Raw genomic sequence first — 15466 nt, 5'->3', positions numbered from 1 at the left:
ACGCCAAAATTCATCCTGCCACGGCTACATTACAGCTTCTCATTCAAAACATTCAGTCGTTTTTTTTAAAATAGCGGGTGATAATCGCACCAAAACATATTAAAAGGTAAATGAATTATAACAGCGCAAACTTTTCTGTAACCGTAGTAGTGCTGTGCGTCATTTGTTTAACCCTTTAAGTTGACGTGCTGACTGACTGACAGGTGCGTGAGGCTTGAGGCCAGCAAACACGACGTATAGCCGTTTCACTTTACTTCAGGATGCAATAATACCGCTCTGTAGGTCTATTGGAGACATTCATAAATATTCCTAGCAAATCTAATAATCCTAGAGACATACTTGTTACATAAACGAACTAAATCGCACTTCAGCAGCGTTTATTTGAGAGCGCACAAGAAGATCTGCACGCTCTTGAAGCGGCTTATATTTGAGGGGGCGTGCAGGAAGTTTTGTGCACGAGCAGATGAAATCAGCACGCAAGCGAAGAGATCCGCATGCTCGTAGGCTATTACATAAATTTGATCTCGACTCGTAATACTGCGCTCACGACATTTGTCATTGAAATAACGCCACAGGTAGTTGGTAGATCTGTGTAAAAAAAAGGCCTGCCGCCACAGCTGGAAAAAATCCTAGAGGAAACACTTTAGTGGTTGAACTAGGTACTGCACCCATGGTTCAAAACACACGCAGGAGCAGGTTGCCAGATTGAAGTAACCAACAAAGGCTGATTCACATCGTGTTCTAAGTAAAAGCAACGGCATACGATAGAAGAAATACTTTCTATATTAAAATTAGTTTTTGTTTTAACCAACACCTGAAATTTATATTTTAGAAACGGCTTCTAATTCGTGCAGCTGAACAACAGAAAACTGACAGTGATCACCTCAGGTAAACCTCATGTGCTTCATTCAGTGTTAAATGCTAATAATGTGAGTTTGAATGCCATTTTGCCTGATATTTATTGCCATACTACTAAAAGCAGCAGCAGATAGTTCACCTCAGATCTTGAAAATAAAATAAACCGTTTGAAATTGAACTTTAGAACTGTGAAATAATGCAAACCAACACACATCAGGGATTCAACATGTACATATAATAATGTTAAAGAGGTTTAATATGTATTAATTAATTTACAAACCTGAACATTTCGTTGAGCGCAGTGAGTGCACTATTCTGTGCTTCTGAATGGCTGTATTTAAACTTCTGCCATGTTTCATCTGGTGCAAACAGCCAAATTGCTTATCACTGAAAATCTCATTCACCTCAGGGAACAGAACCAACTCTGTGATGTCCATATTCCAAGATGGTGGTGCCCTAGCTCTAAAAACTATAGTAAAACATGCTCTTTTTTCCCAAAATAGCTACATTATACATAGTTTGTTATATACACTCACCGCCCACTTTAATAGGTACACCTGTCCAACTGCTTGTTAATGCAAATTTCTACTCAAACAATCACATGGCAGCAATTTGCATTTAGGCATGTAGACATGGTCAAGACGGTCTGCTGCAGTTCAAACGGAGCATCAGAATGGGGAAGAAAGGTGATTTAAGTGACTTTGAACGTGGCACAATTCGCACAGGCTCACCAAAATTGAATAGAGGATTGGAAAAATATTGCCCGGTCTGATGAGTCTCGATTTCTTCGGCGACATTCAGATGGTCGCGACAGAATTAGTCGTCAACAACATGAAAGCATGGATCCATCCTGCCTCGTATCAACGGTTCAAGCTGGTGATGGTGGTGTAATGGTGTGGGGGATATTGTCTTGGCACACTTTGGGCCCATTAGTACCAACTGAGCATCTTGTCAACGCCACAGCCTACCTGAGTATTGTTGCTGACCATGTCCATCCCTTTATGACCACAGTGTACCCATCTTCTGATGGCTACTTCCAGCAGGATAACGCGCCATGTCATAAAGCGCGAATCACCTCAGACTGGTTTCTTGAACATGACAATGAGTTCACAGTACTCAAATGTCCTCCACAGTCACCAGATCTCTATCCAATAGAGCACTTTTGGGATGTGGTGGAACAAGAGATTCACATCATGGATGTTCAGCCGACAAATCTGCAGAAACTGAGTGATGCGATCATGTCAACATGGAGAAAAATCTCTGAGGAATATTTCCAGTAACTTGTTGAATCTATGCCACAAACGATTAAGGCAGTTCTGAAGGCAAATGGGGGTCCAACCCGGTACTAGTAAGGTGTACCTAATAAAGTGGCCGGTGAGTGTATATTTTCATTAAATTGGAAATCAGTAATGTAAACTTGACTGACTGCTTTACTGTGCAGCAAAATATAAAACACTGTTCTAGTGGTTTCTGGGATTTTAAAAGAAAAACAATCAGACTATTCCTTAAATTAATTAATTAATGATACTTTTTAATATATTTTATTTAATAGATGAAAAAAGGACTAAAACACTGGTCAGCAATTAAATTGTTTCAAAAGTGGAGCAAATTATTGCATGTATAAAAAGTTCTTATTCCTTTCTTTTTTTAATGCACGTCTTAATTCCGCAAAATAACCACAACGTGTATTAGGGAATAATTTAGATTTCTTCTTGACTTTAAAGTTACAAAGTACGCATCTTTGCTGATGGTTTGCAGGTCATTTATCATGTTCCATGTTTTACTTGAACAGCTACAGTGAAGCTCACTGGCACCTTCATCCATGTGTTTTCCTTTAAAAAAGTTCAAAGAAAGGGTGTGTGCGTGATTGAGTCCAGATCTGATGCTCTGCAGTGGTTTTATATGGCATGTTTTCATCAACCTCACGGCGCAGACTCTTTTGAGGATTCCTAAGACTTACGGCTAAAGCATAACAAACGTCTTCAGTTTTGAAAACGGCTCAAAAACAAAGCACAGACCGCAGACAAAATAACTTTTAAAAAGATTCACTGTGACAAAATAAACTGAGGGTCAACAGCCCTGGAGTGGAAACGCAGTAACTAGCAAGATAAATATTTATTTGAGCATTACAAATCGACAATTAACATGGCTTGTGGGTCACCAGCAGCAGATACACAAACAGCGGAGTTGTTAATGCACAAAACGAGGCCAGGAACACCATTAAAATTGTGCAATAGTGAATATGAAAAAGCTAATCCTGTTGTGTCACAGCACAGATATGCTTTGTTTGGACGATGCGCCTGAAAGATAGGAAAGCTCTCTTGTGTATTACTGTATGCTTATTTGATTTTGATTTCCATTTATTAAATAAATTCTCTGTAGCCTGCAACTGTTCTACATCCTGCGGTACAGGCGCATCTATCGCATTTAGCAAAATCACTACTTCTGTTGCTTATATTTGTGGTTTTGGGATTTAGACAATCCCTTAACCCCAAGACATAAACCTTGGACAAGGTTCCTAATGCACTGTGCATGATACCTGAAAGTGTGCAGCTTGTTGAGGAGAAGCAGATATTGCTTCAAGTTCAAACTTAAAGGGTTAGTTCACAAAAAAAATGAAACTCCGTGGGCTCTATTATACACCCGGTGAAATAAGGTGCGAGACATGTATGGCGCGATTTGTTGCTATTTTCAGACCAGCGCAACTCTAATTTTCACATTTTGCACCTCGTTGTTTAAATGGCAAATCCATTTGCGCCACTTTGTGGACTCATGGGCATGCTGGTCTATAAAGGAGGTGTGCTAAGGCGCATTGTTGACGCGATGCTATTTTGAAGAACTGAAATAAACCGCGCCATTGACCATCTAAAAGCAGGTCTAAAGTCCAGCGCAGTGCATGTTAGTTATGCGCCTATGTGGCTTCAAGCGCTTACACATTGCTTAATACACACTGGATGTACAGCAATACTTTACAGATGAAAAATTAAAGAATTAAAATGTTACAAAAAATTATTATTTTCTACATAAATATAAAAGCCACTGCCTCATGCCTTTTTTCTCTGTACTTGACTTAAACATGCTTACTTTAAAACTCTTGTGCTTTTGTCTGTTCAATTCATGACAGTTTGCATTTGTATAATGTTATTATTATTATTATTATTAGTATTATTTATCATATGCATATTTATATTTGTTTTAATAAAAACAAGATTAGATTTGGCCACCTGTGGGGTTTTGGAGACGTCTGCATCATCATATGGGGAATAAGAACACTATGTTTGATTGGGTGTAACTTAGTTTTTTTGACCACAATTATTATTATTGTTCATTTATTCGTTTGCTGGAAATAAGAACTGAATTTAGAAATAGTTTTGAAACAAATCTTTGTGCTTAACAAACGAAATAAATATGTAGGCTAATGGATTTCTTCAGTGGGGTGAGTACAACATAGTTTCCTTACTCCACGAAAGTAAAGGAGTAAAGTAAAGAGTAAAAGTAAAAAGAAAGCAAAGAGGCCGAATGGAGGAGGTTCGTTCTTTATCATTGCACTACAGATGGTCTGTTTAACTTTTTTCTCGCTAGTGAAGCATTCAGTTTTTCCACTTACAAAGTCCGCCATGTAAACAACAAATGCACGATGGCGCAACGCAGCTGACTCTTACAGGGAATGGGAGATGAGACTTTAATCGGTTTAATGCACATTATGCTCAAAACAAACCCATAACTCATTAAGAGAATAAGCACAACCCTGTTAGATCATGCGCCAGGTGCAGAGCGTATTTTCCATCCCTAAAATAGCAAAAGTGGATTCGGACACGCCCTTAATGCTTTTGACTTTAGACTTTGAGCCTAGATTGTCCAACAGGCTTAGACCTTGCACTTATTCTTTTAGAATAAAAAGAATATTTCAGTGCAAATGCACTACTTATTATACTACACAATGGCGTAGAAAAGTGCATATGTATGCGATTTGGGATGCACTTTATTACTCTACAACATATATCACAGCGAAACAAAATGTCGCAATGTTTATTTTATTCCAATATCTCAAAGCTCTAACTTGTACTATCAAATCATTGCATTGCAGTTTGTATACAAGTCCAGAACAGTGACCATCCCATTTAAAACAATGTAAAAAATGTCAGACTGCCAATGGACCCTTTTCACAAGACTGTTATGACCTGTTTAACGGTCATCAGCATCTTAAATCCTTGAAAGTTTTTAATATTTAGATTTTTTTATACGCATTTACATATATATTACATCATCTTTGAATCAAATTACAAAAAAACAAATTAGCACTTGTGTGAGATGTTCCTAATGCAGCGTCAATGGTGGCTTGACAGTAAGTTTGACATTATTCTCTCTTCTCTGTTCTCTCTCACATCAATTTTTTCCTTTCTTTGAAAGTCTTGATAACACCATCATGAAGTGTTTCTTTTATAATTTCAGCAAATAGGATTCGTTCACTGCACTCTAAGTTTACCAACTATGATGACTTCCTCTACTTAGAAATCCGGAAATGTGACAAGGGTCCATTGCGCATTGGGCCAAAAACCATCTAATTTCTACCCAGTCGAATGGCGCCTCTTTAGCAAACAGTAATAGGCGGTTTTCAGTCACATGACCTCTGCGGAGCTTTGGCGGGCACAAAAAAAAAGGGTCGTAATGACATCTACACTGGGAACGCAGCACAAACCAGTTATATTTCCATCTGTTTCAAGCTAAGATATGATGATCACAAACTGTAAACTGTGGGCACCTGTGATTCATAAACTGCACCCGCAACCATTTTTCAGTCATTCAAAACCCTCATGTCCCTGTCAGAGCTCCAATTCTTACCTCTAACGTTATGTTTCATATGTTCCTCAGCGGTTTAATCATAAGTAATGGTGGTATAGCATGCTAGTGTCTGCTTTTTTTTATTTGCTGTCGGTTTCTGAGATTAATATTTGCTGGTAGGAAATAGCTATTCATTCACTTCTGATGTTTATACTTTGACTTTGCATTTCAATGTACACTTTAATTGCACTTGACCTGCAAATTAGAATGGAAACTGTATAAAAAGCACACAAACGCACTGACAGTTATAGGTACCATGGATTTTTATAGGTCAATGACGCTAGCATTCGGCACAAATCTATACATTTCTCCTTTCTGGATGTTCTTTCTCTGAAGGGATTCTGTAGAAGCACACCACAGTAACGCTAAGCCTTACTGCACAACAATTATCCAGCTTTTTGGCTAAAAAAGAGAAATCATTCAGCCCGTGACTTGACGATCATTGGGAGATAGTAATGTTTTGTTCACCAGGGTGGTGTTCCCCTAATGGTGTGATGACATGTGAAAGCAATCAGTAAACACATAGCAGCAATAACTCTCACCTGCGTCGCCCATGGAGGTAAAGATGCTCTCGGTGACGGTCATGATGGTGTCGGTGGCCTGGTCGTAGCGTCCGATGGGCTCTCCACAGCTGGCGTAGTGGCGAACGTGCTGCAGCAGGTCACTGAGCGCCTGACTGACGCCTCCGGACGCCAGGTTGACATGCCGAAGCAACTCAGCCTCCTCTGAGGCGGCATGGCAGGCTCTCAGACAGCCCTCCACCGAGCGCTCCACCAGCCGGCCTGCCTCAACCAGCTGCTCCTGGCACACCGGAGACGAGATGGTGGGACTCACCACCTAACACACCAAACAGACCAAAGGAGACTTCAATATGTGCTTTTCAAACAAAAAATGACAATATGAGCTGATGGTGAAATGATATGCATTCATGGGTTTATCTTAAAGGCACAATATGTACAATTTGTTCATTAAAACATCCAATAACCACTAGAATATTGTTAAATATTTTGCTGATGCATGTACTTAGATTATCCCAAATGTTTTGAAGAGTTTTGGAAGAGAAATAAAGAAGGTATAAAAATAAAAAACATATTTAATACTACTACTACTACTACTAATAATAATAATAATAATAATAATAATAATTGTAATAACTGTTTCAACTAGTTTCAAGCATATTTCTTAGTTTAACCCTTTGACTTCCCGCTCTACCAAATGGTTGACAATGTTTGTACTGGTTTAAATAACAACTGTGAAACTTTTTAAAAGAATGACTAATTTAAATAATGGTTTACACACACAGCATTGTTGGTTTACAAAAAATCAAACAAACACCCTGTTGTACTACTACACTTGACTAGAAATGATAATCTGAAATATTATTATGGCATACTTCAAAAAATAAAGGTGATTTAGTATTCAAAAAGGTTTTATTTAGAACATTTTTAAAATGCGCTTCATATTTTCAGATTTTTCATAGTATATGTATTAATTCTGGTACTTTTACCATAAACAGACACATCAACCATTTGCTAGAGACTGGTATTTTAGAAATTATGGGTTATGCTGAAAAATGCATTGAGTGTGTTAACTACCCTGCTGAAAAATCCAGCTTAAACCAGCCTAGGCTGGTTGGCTGGTTTAGCTGGTTGACCAGCCTGGTTTTAGAGGGGTTTTGTTTTTCTAGCTATTTCCAGCCTGGTCTTAGCTGGTCAGGCTGGAAAATGACCAGCTAAATCCAGCTAAAACCAGCTTGACCAGTCTGGTTTAAGCTGGACATAGCTGGTTTAGGCTGGGCTCCCAGCCTGAGTAGGCTGGTCAAGCTGGTTTTAGCTGGTCGTCTCCCAGCCTGACCAGCTAAGACCAGGCTGGAAATGGCTGGAAACCAGCCTGGAAGTGGCCAAAATCCCTCTAAAACCAGCCTTGTCGACCAGCTAAAACCAGCCAACCAGCCTAGGCTGGTTTAAGCTGGATTTTTCAGCAGGGTAGTGACATTTGGAGTTAAGAAATGCAATCCAAAATTTTTTTTCTTGGTGGCGTACTTACTAAGACGCTTTGGGATCAAAATAAACCTGATCAAAAGTAAAAGTAAAATTGCTAACACTACTAAAGATTTACATTTCAAGTAAATGTGGTTCCTTCGAAAGGTACAGTTATAAAAATCACAAAACAGTTTTTAAAACTAATAATAATCAGCTGCAAATCAGCATATTTGAATGATTTTGGTAGGATCATGAGGCAATGAAGATGCTTAAAATTCAGCGTTGCGTTGCAGAAATAAATAACAATTTAAAATGAATTAAAATGAAAAACTATTCTATTGAAGAGTAATAATGATAATGTTACAGTTTCTACTACATATTGACAGGAGACACATCAAAAACATTTTCAACTTTGGAAAGGTTGAATATTTTCCTTTAGAACCATTAGCCAATATCTTAGCTAAACATCTTTTGATAGATACATCCTAAAAAGCAGTGGTGGATAATGTTAGCAGCGTCATTTCTCTTCATCTATCAGACATACCTTAGTACAGGCCACCAGCTGTGATGTGGAAAGTGCGCACTGCGTGGCGGCGGTAATGACCCGGTTCTGGAGCGCCGTGTCCTCGGCCACCTGCGCCACGTTCTTGGCCTTCAGCACTAGCATAGCGGCGGCGTTCGCTACGGCTTTAGCCAGGTTCATCATAATGTCCTGAAACACATTCGTCATCCAAAGAAACACACTGTGAAGCAACCTGGCCCAGGCTAATGAATGAAATCAGCACAAGGATAGAGTGTAACACAATCAAATAGAGGGCAATCAGAGGCTCGCAGAGGCTAACCGACTGTGACAGCATCAGCTGAACCACACGAAATCAAATTTTACGTGTCGAAAATGGGTGCTAAAGTGTTTACCACAAAAGAAAACTGCCTTTACGGGATATAATGAGACTGGGAGTGTGCAATTGGCTGAGAGATTCTAAATTAACCAATGAAAAGAGGAGGAGAAAGCAAATATCAGAGCACAACCATTCAGTTCCTGAGGTAAACAAACCCCATTCATTGTCTGAGGTGATTTAAAGGGAAAGTTCACACAAAAATGAAAATTCTATCATCATTTACACAACAATTATGAGTTAAACACAGAAGAAGATATTTTATAGAATGCTGGAAACCACTGAGGGACTCTCAAATTAACCGGGAAAGCAAATATCAGAGCACAACAGTTCAGTTCCTGAGGTAAACAAACCACATTCATGGCCTGAGGTAATTTAAAGGGATAGTTCACACAAAAAGGACAATTCTGCCATCATTTTCTTAATCTTTATGAGTTAAACACAAAAGAAAATATTTTGAAGAATGCTGGAAATCGCTGAGGGACTCTCAAATTAACCGGGAAAGCAAATATCAGAGCACAACAGTTCAGTTCCTGAGGTAAACAAACACCATTCATAGCCTGAGTTGATTTAAAGGGATAGTTCACCCAAATATGAAAATGATGTCATCATTTACTCAACCTTTATGAGTTAAACACAGAAGAAGATATTTTGAAGAATGCTGGAAACCACTGAAGGACTCCCGAATTAACCAATAACAGAGGGGAAAGCAAATATCAAAGCATACTCAAAGCATATTGTGTTTATACTTATAACCGCTGACGAGTTTTATACTGTAGTGTGCTGTCGTTTTTCACTATATTGCATCATTCACTGTGGAATGAATTTCTAAAAGATTTTGGAGAAAAGGTTTGCCTGCGTTTCAGACCCAGCATGCATTATTATACATTAAAAAGTGTAAAAAATGTTCAAACATTGTTTTTTGTTGTTGAGATGTTATCAATGAATGTGAATTAGGTTTTTAATATAACACTTTATTTTAATTCCTATTTTAAGGTTACTATTTTCTTATTTTAGATTTATATTTATTATAAATTTCATTTTTAATATATTTAATATATATATATATATATATATATATATATATATATATATATATATATATATATATATATATATATATATACACACACACACACACACACATACTGTCATCATGGCAAAGATAAAATGAAGCAGGTACTAGAAATGAGTTAATAAAACTATGATGTTTAGAAATGTGTTGAAACAAATCTTCTCTCTGTTAAACAGAAATTGGTGAAAAAAATAAACAGAGGGAATAATAATTCAGGGGAGCTAATAATTCTGACTTCAACTGTAAATATATATATATATATATATATATATATATATATATATATATATATATATATATATATATATATATATATATATATATATAAATATATATATATATATATATATATATATACAGTTGAAGTCAGAATTATTAGCCCCCCTTTGAATTTTTATTTTTATTATTATATTTCCCAAATGATGTTTAACAGAGGAAGGAAATTTTCACAGTATATCTGATAATATTTTTTCTTCTGGGGAAAGTCTTATTTGTTTTATTTCGACTAGAATAAAAGCAGTTTTAAATTTTTTTAAAAACATTTAAGGTCAAAATTATTAGCCCCTTTAAGCTATTTTTTTTAATAGTCTACAGAACAAACCATCATTATACAATAACTTGCCTAATTACCCTAACCTGCCTAGTTAACCTAATTAACCTGTCTTGAAAAACTTAACTAATTAAGTGTCTTTAAAAATATCTAGTCAAATATTATTTACTGTCATCCTAGCAAAGATAAAATAAATCAGTTATTAGAAATGAGTTATTAAAACTATTATGTTTAAAAGTTTGTAACACTGTGAATGGAGAAAATACATCTGGTCCTGGAATTGCTGTACTAAAAGTACGATTTACCTGGAATCTCTCGTCGGTCTCTCCTTCTCCCATTTGTTTGAGCAGGTCTCCGCTGGCCTGTCCGATGCTCCCGGCTGCCGTCAGGACCGTTTGTCTGGGCTGTGGGGTGAGATCGGCATATACCGTAAAAAAACACCCTTTTGCTTCCACCTCCATGTTTCACAGCTAATCATATCCTGTCTATCAGATCTGCAGCCACTACAATTACACTGCCTCACACACAACCCAACATGTAAACACACTGTGCTACTAAACTCCCCCTGAAATCAAAATCAGAGTTAACCCTTGCGTATTGTTCAAACTGACTACCCTTTCATTATGTTGGGGGCTGTTTTTGCCCCATTGACTTTCATCATAACTGCATTATTTTGATTGCAAAGCCCTGACAGCATATCATCATGCATTCTTGATTGTTGGTGGTTTTCCCTGTTGGGAAGAGGTCAGATTTGTCATTTTAACTGTTGATCATCAGTTGGCAGCATTAACCCTTTAGATAGGGGTGTGCAAAAAGATTTCTGGTTTTTATATGGAATTCTGTGGAGTAAAGCAGCAGATTAAAGTGTGTGTGCATAAATATACTTACTATGTTTACTATGTTATAAGAGCTGAGCTACTTATTTTTTTATTTTCTCAAACATAAGTGTGCAAAGCTGTATGCACACACACACATGACATGTCGTTATAATGGAAGTCAATAGGGCAAAAACAGCCCCAAACATAATGAAAGTGTAGTCATTTTTTCCCAAAGTGTATTGTTGAGTTTTTTAAAAATTCCAAAGCATTTTACTAAAATATGTGTCAAAACATGATTTGTCACCAAAAATCGCTCCATTTGCTGAAACTCAGAAAAAGTTGTGGCCAAATTAAGCTTTAAAATCACCCCAAAATGGATGAAAACATCCTTAACAGCACATAAGGGTTACGGTCATTGCAACAGGGAATCCAAAATTTTAGTCAAGAAATTTCTCGCACATTGAAAAGTAAATTTGACCTAACATAGTGTCAATCGTATTGACACACTGCCTCCAAAACTACCATGTTAAACAAAAATTCAGATTGGGTTGGATTTTTTCTATTCTTCACCTCCGAAAAAGCATCTGGAGGGATGTTTTGGCAGTTCAGAGTCACCGTACAAGTGAAAGCCAAAATCCAGAGTCAGCACAGAGAACTTTATAACAATGTGCGTAATATAAAGACAGACACCCGGTGCAAGATGAGTTTGGTGCGATTTGTTACTATTTTGAGACCAGCGTAAGCCTAATTTTCCTGTTTTGCACCACGTTGCTTAAAAAGAAAATCCATTTGCGTCACTTTGTGGACTCATGGGTGTGCTGATCTATAAAGGAAGTTGTTGATTGTTCCCGCATTGTTGGCGCATTATTGACCATTGACCAAGTAAAAGCTAGTCTAAAATCCAGCGCAGATTGCGTTAGTTATGCGCCTATGTGGGTTTAAAATGCTTAATACACACAGGATGAACAGCAATACACAAATATCTTTACATGTGAAAACAATTAAAGGATTAAAATGTTACAAAAATTATAATTTTTTCTACATAAATATATGACAATTGAAACAAATAAAGTAAATTAAATATGTACTGTAGGCTAATGGATGTCTTTAGTGGAGTGCATACAACACTGTTTCCTACTCCATGAAAGTAAAGGAGTAAAGAGTAAAAGTAAAGTAAAGAGAAAGTAAAGAGGCCTAGAATGTAAAGAGGCTCATTCTTTATCATCGCACTGCATGCTGTTTAATTGTGTTCTCGCTAGTGAAGCGCTCAGTTTTTCTATTCAGTTTTTCCACTTACAAAGTCTGCCATGTAAATAGCAAATCCACCATGGCATGATGCAGCTGACTCTTAAAGGGAATGGGAGTTGAGACTCTGATTTGTTTAATGCATGTTATACTCAAAGCACACCCAGAACTCATTATTCTCATCAAGAGAATAAGCACAACCCTGTCAGACCATGCGCTGGGGCGCAGAGCGTATTATTCCGTCCTCAAAATAGCAAAAGTGGATTCGGACATGCCCGAATTGTATTTGTCTGTTTTGCATTGGTCACCTCTCCAGATGTGGGCTCCACGGCTCTCAGCAGGTCAGACACTGCCCCTGTGAGGGTCCTCGCGGCCCCCATGAGGTTCTGTCCGCTGCCTACTTCATCCTCCATCAGAGCAGCCAGCAGCTTCACGCCCTTGGACATCTCTGTCAGGTTGGAGGAGATGGTGGTGATGGCGCAGCCCACAGCGGTGTAATCCGTGTCTATAGGGTCACCTGAGGGTCAAGGAGACAAATGGAGAGATTTACCAGAGTAACTCACCTAAAAATGCAAATTATAACTTTAATACTTTCTGGACATTCAATACGAAAGTCATTTAAATGCTAATTACATGTTTCTGGAATATACAGTGCATCTTGAAAGTATTGATAGCGCTTCACTTTTTCCACATTTGTTTATGTTACAGCCTTATTCCAAGATGGATTAAATTCATTGACTTACTCAAAATTCTACACACAATACCCCACAATGACAATGTGAAAAAAGATTTATTGAAATTGTTGCTAATTTATTAAAAAGCTGAAAAATCACATGTACATCAGTATTCACAGCCTTTGCTCAATACTTTGTTGATGCACCTTTGGCAGAAATGACAGCCTCAAGTCTTTTTGAATATGATGCCACAAGCTTGGCACACCTGTCTTTGGGAAGTTTTGCCCATTCCTCTTTGCAGTACCTCTCAAGCTCTATCAGGTTGAATGGGAAGCGACGGTGTACAGCCATTTACAGATCTCTCCAGAGTTGTTCAATAGGATTTAGGTCTGGGCTCTGGCTGGGCCACTCAAAAACATTCACCAAGTTGCTGTGAAGCCACTGCTGTGAAGGTGGTGTGCTTTGGGTCATTGTCCTGCTGGAAGATGAACCGTCGTCCCAGTCTGAGGTCAAGAGCACTCTGAAGCAGGTTTACATTCAGGATGTCTCTGTACATTGCTGCATTCATCTTTCCCTCTATCCTGACTAGTCTTCCAGTTCCTGCTGCTGAAAAAAATCCCCACAGAATGATGCTACCACCACCATGCTTTACTGCAGGGATGGTATTAGCCTGGTGATGAGTGGTGCCTGTTTTTCTCTAAACGTAACGCCTGGCATTCACTCCAAAGAGTTCAATTTGAGTCTCATCAGACGAGAGAATTTAGTTTCTTATGGTCTGAGAATCCTCCAGATGCCTTTTTGCAAATTCCAGACGAGGAGTGGCTTCCATCTGGCTACTCTACCATACAATCCTGATTGGTGGATTGCTGCACAGATGGTTGTCCTTCTGTAAGGTTCTCCTCCCTCCACAGAAGAACGCTGGAGTTCAGACAGAGTGATTATCGGGTTATTGATCACCTCCCTGACTAAGGCCCTTCTCCCCTGATCACTCAGCTTAGATGGCCGGCCAGCTCTAGGAAGAGTCCTGGTGGTTTCAAACATCCTCCACTTATGGATGATGGAGGCCGCTGTGCTCATTGCAACTTTCAGAGCAGCAGATTTTTTTCTGTAACCTTCCCCAGCCTTGTGCCTTGAGTCTCGGAGGTCTACAGACAATTCCTTTGTCTTCATGCTTGGTTTGTACTTTGACATGCACTGTCAACCCTGGGACTTTATATAGACAGGTGTATGCCTATTCAAATCATGTCCAATCAACTGAATTGACCACAGGTGAACTCCAATTAAGCTGCTGAAACATCTCAAGAATGATCAGTGGAAACAGAGTGTACCTGAGCTCAATTAAGAGCTTCACGCCAAAGGCTGTGAATACTAATGTACATTTGATTTTTCAGTTTTTTTTTTATTTTTAATAAATGTGCAACAATTTCAAAAACTCTTTTCTAACATTGTCATTATGGAGTATTGTGTGTAGAATTTATAGGAAATAAATGAATCTAATCCATTTTGGAATGAGGCTATAACATAAACAAATGTGGAAAAAGTGAAGCGCTATGAATACTTACCAGATCCACGGTTTAGGCCACAACCGCTGCAATAAAGATAATTTCTGTTTCGGTAATGAGAATTTCAGAATATTGCATATTTTAAAGTAGTAGCTCTTATGAATTTAATGTTAGTTTGTTGAACTCGACCCTCTTAGGTCTGCAACATCAGCAGTAACATGAAGATTATTGGTTTTTTTTTTTCTGTTAGAATGTTTACACGACTTTTTTATTATCATTCCCGAAAAAATGAATGTTTTACATTGTACTTTTATTGTATAAATGTACTTTTTACAAGTCTAAACATTCACAAAACATACTGAAGTATCTCATCCTCCGCAACTCCATTCTCATATATACCGCAACCGTTGCGGTAGCGAGAACTTCTGTTACGGTAATGAGAATTTAAGCATGTAACTTTTAAATAACTCTTAGAAATCCTTCTAAATGTTTAATTTTGCAAGGAATTATGAATTAACACGCTGATCAGGATAAAACTAGGAACATAGCAGGTCAATTTAACATCTATCGACCATCTCAGGTCTGCAACATCTGCAGTAACGTGACCATTATTGGTGATCTCATCCCCAATGAGCTCCATATGACGGCAAACACACATGCAGTCCTTCAGCAGTGCATCACATTACATCCTAACAAGCTCTTCAGGGCAGGAGAACAGATGCAGAAGACACAGAGAAGCCGGAGCTGAGCTGCTGCTTAACAGGCAGATCTCGCTGCTATCAAACAGATGGCGCGAGGAGATTAAATCCAGCAGAAACCTGGTCCGCTCCGAGTGGAAACTCTCCAGAGAAGACACAGATCCTGCCAAGCAGTTCAGCTTCAGGACAACAAACTTCACTTTCATCAATGGAAATATTTATTAGCGCAATTGGAGAGAGACTTATTATTTAGCGGCGAGACGAAACTTAATTTTCCATCATCGGTTGCGGCTAATGAAATAAGAAAAAAGCGACTCTTGAAAGGC

The 15466-nt window shown here is 38.2% G+C and overlaps 1 protein-coding gene across 1 annotated transcript in view; it reads right to left on the bottom strand.

Moving 5' to 3' along the window:
- tln2b (talin 2b) overlaps positions 1-15466 on the bottom strand; it is a 254218-nt gene that overhangs the window by 91053 nt on the left and 147699 nt on the right. The window contains exons 16-19 of the mRNA XM_056452174.1: positions 12575-12783; positions 10509-10607; positions 8227-8394; positions 6243-6537 (exon numbers count right to left, since the gene is read on the bottom strand). Coding sequence (XP_056308149.1) covers positions 6243-6537; positions 8227-8394; positions 10509-10607; positions 12575-12783 — 771 coding nt within the window. The remainder of the gene's footprint in view (positions 1-6242; positions 6538-8226; positions 8395-10508; positions 10608-12574; positions 12784-15466) is intronic.

This window comes from Danio aesculapii, chromosome 25 (assembly GCF_903798145.1).
Source record: "Danio aesculapii chromosome 25, fDanAes4.1, whole genome shotgun sequence".
Taxonomy (NCBI): Eukaryota; Metazoa; Chordata; class Actinopteri; order Cypriniformes; family Danionidae; genus Danio; species Danio aesculapii.
The sequence above is the reverse complement of the archived record's forward strand: the minus strand, read 5'-3'. Positions and strand labels throughout refer to the sequence as shown.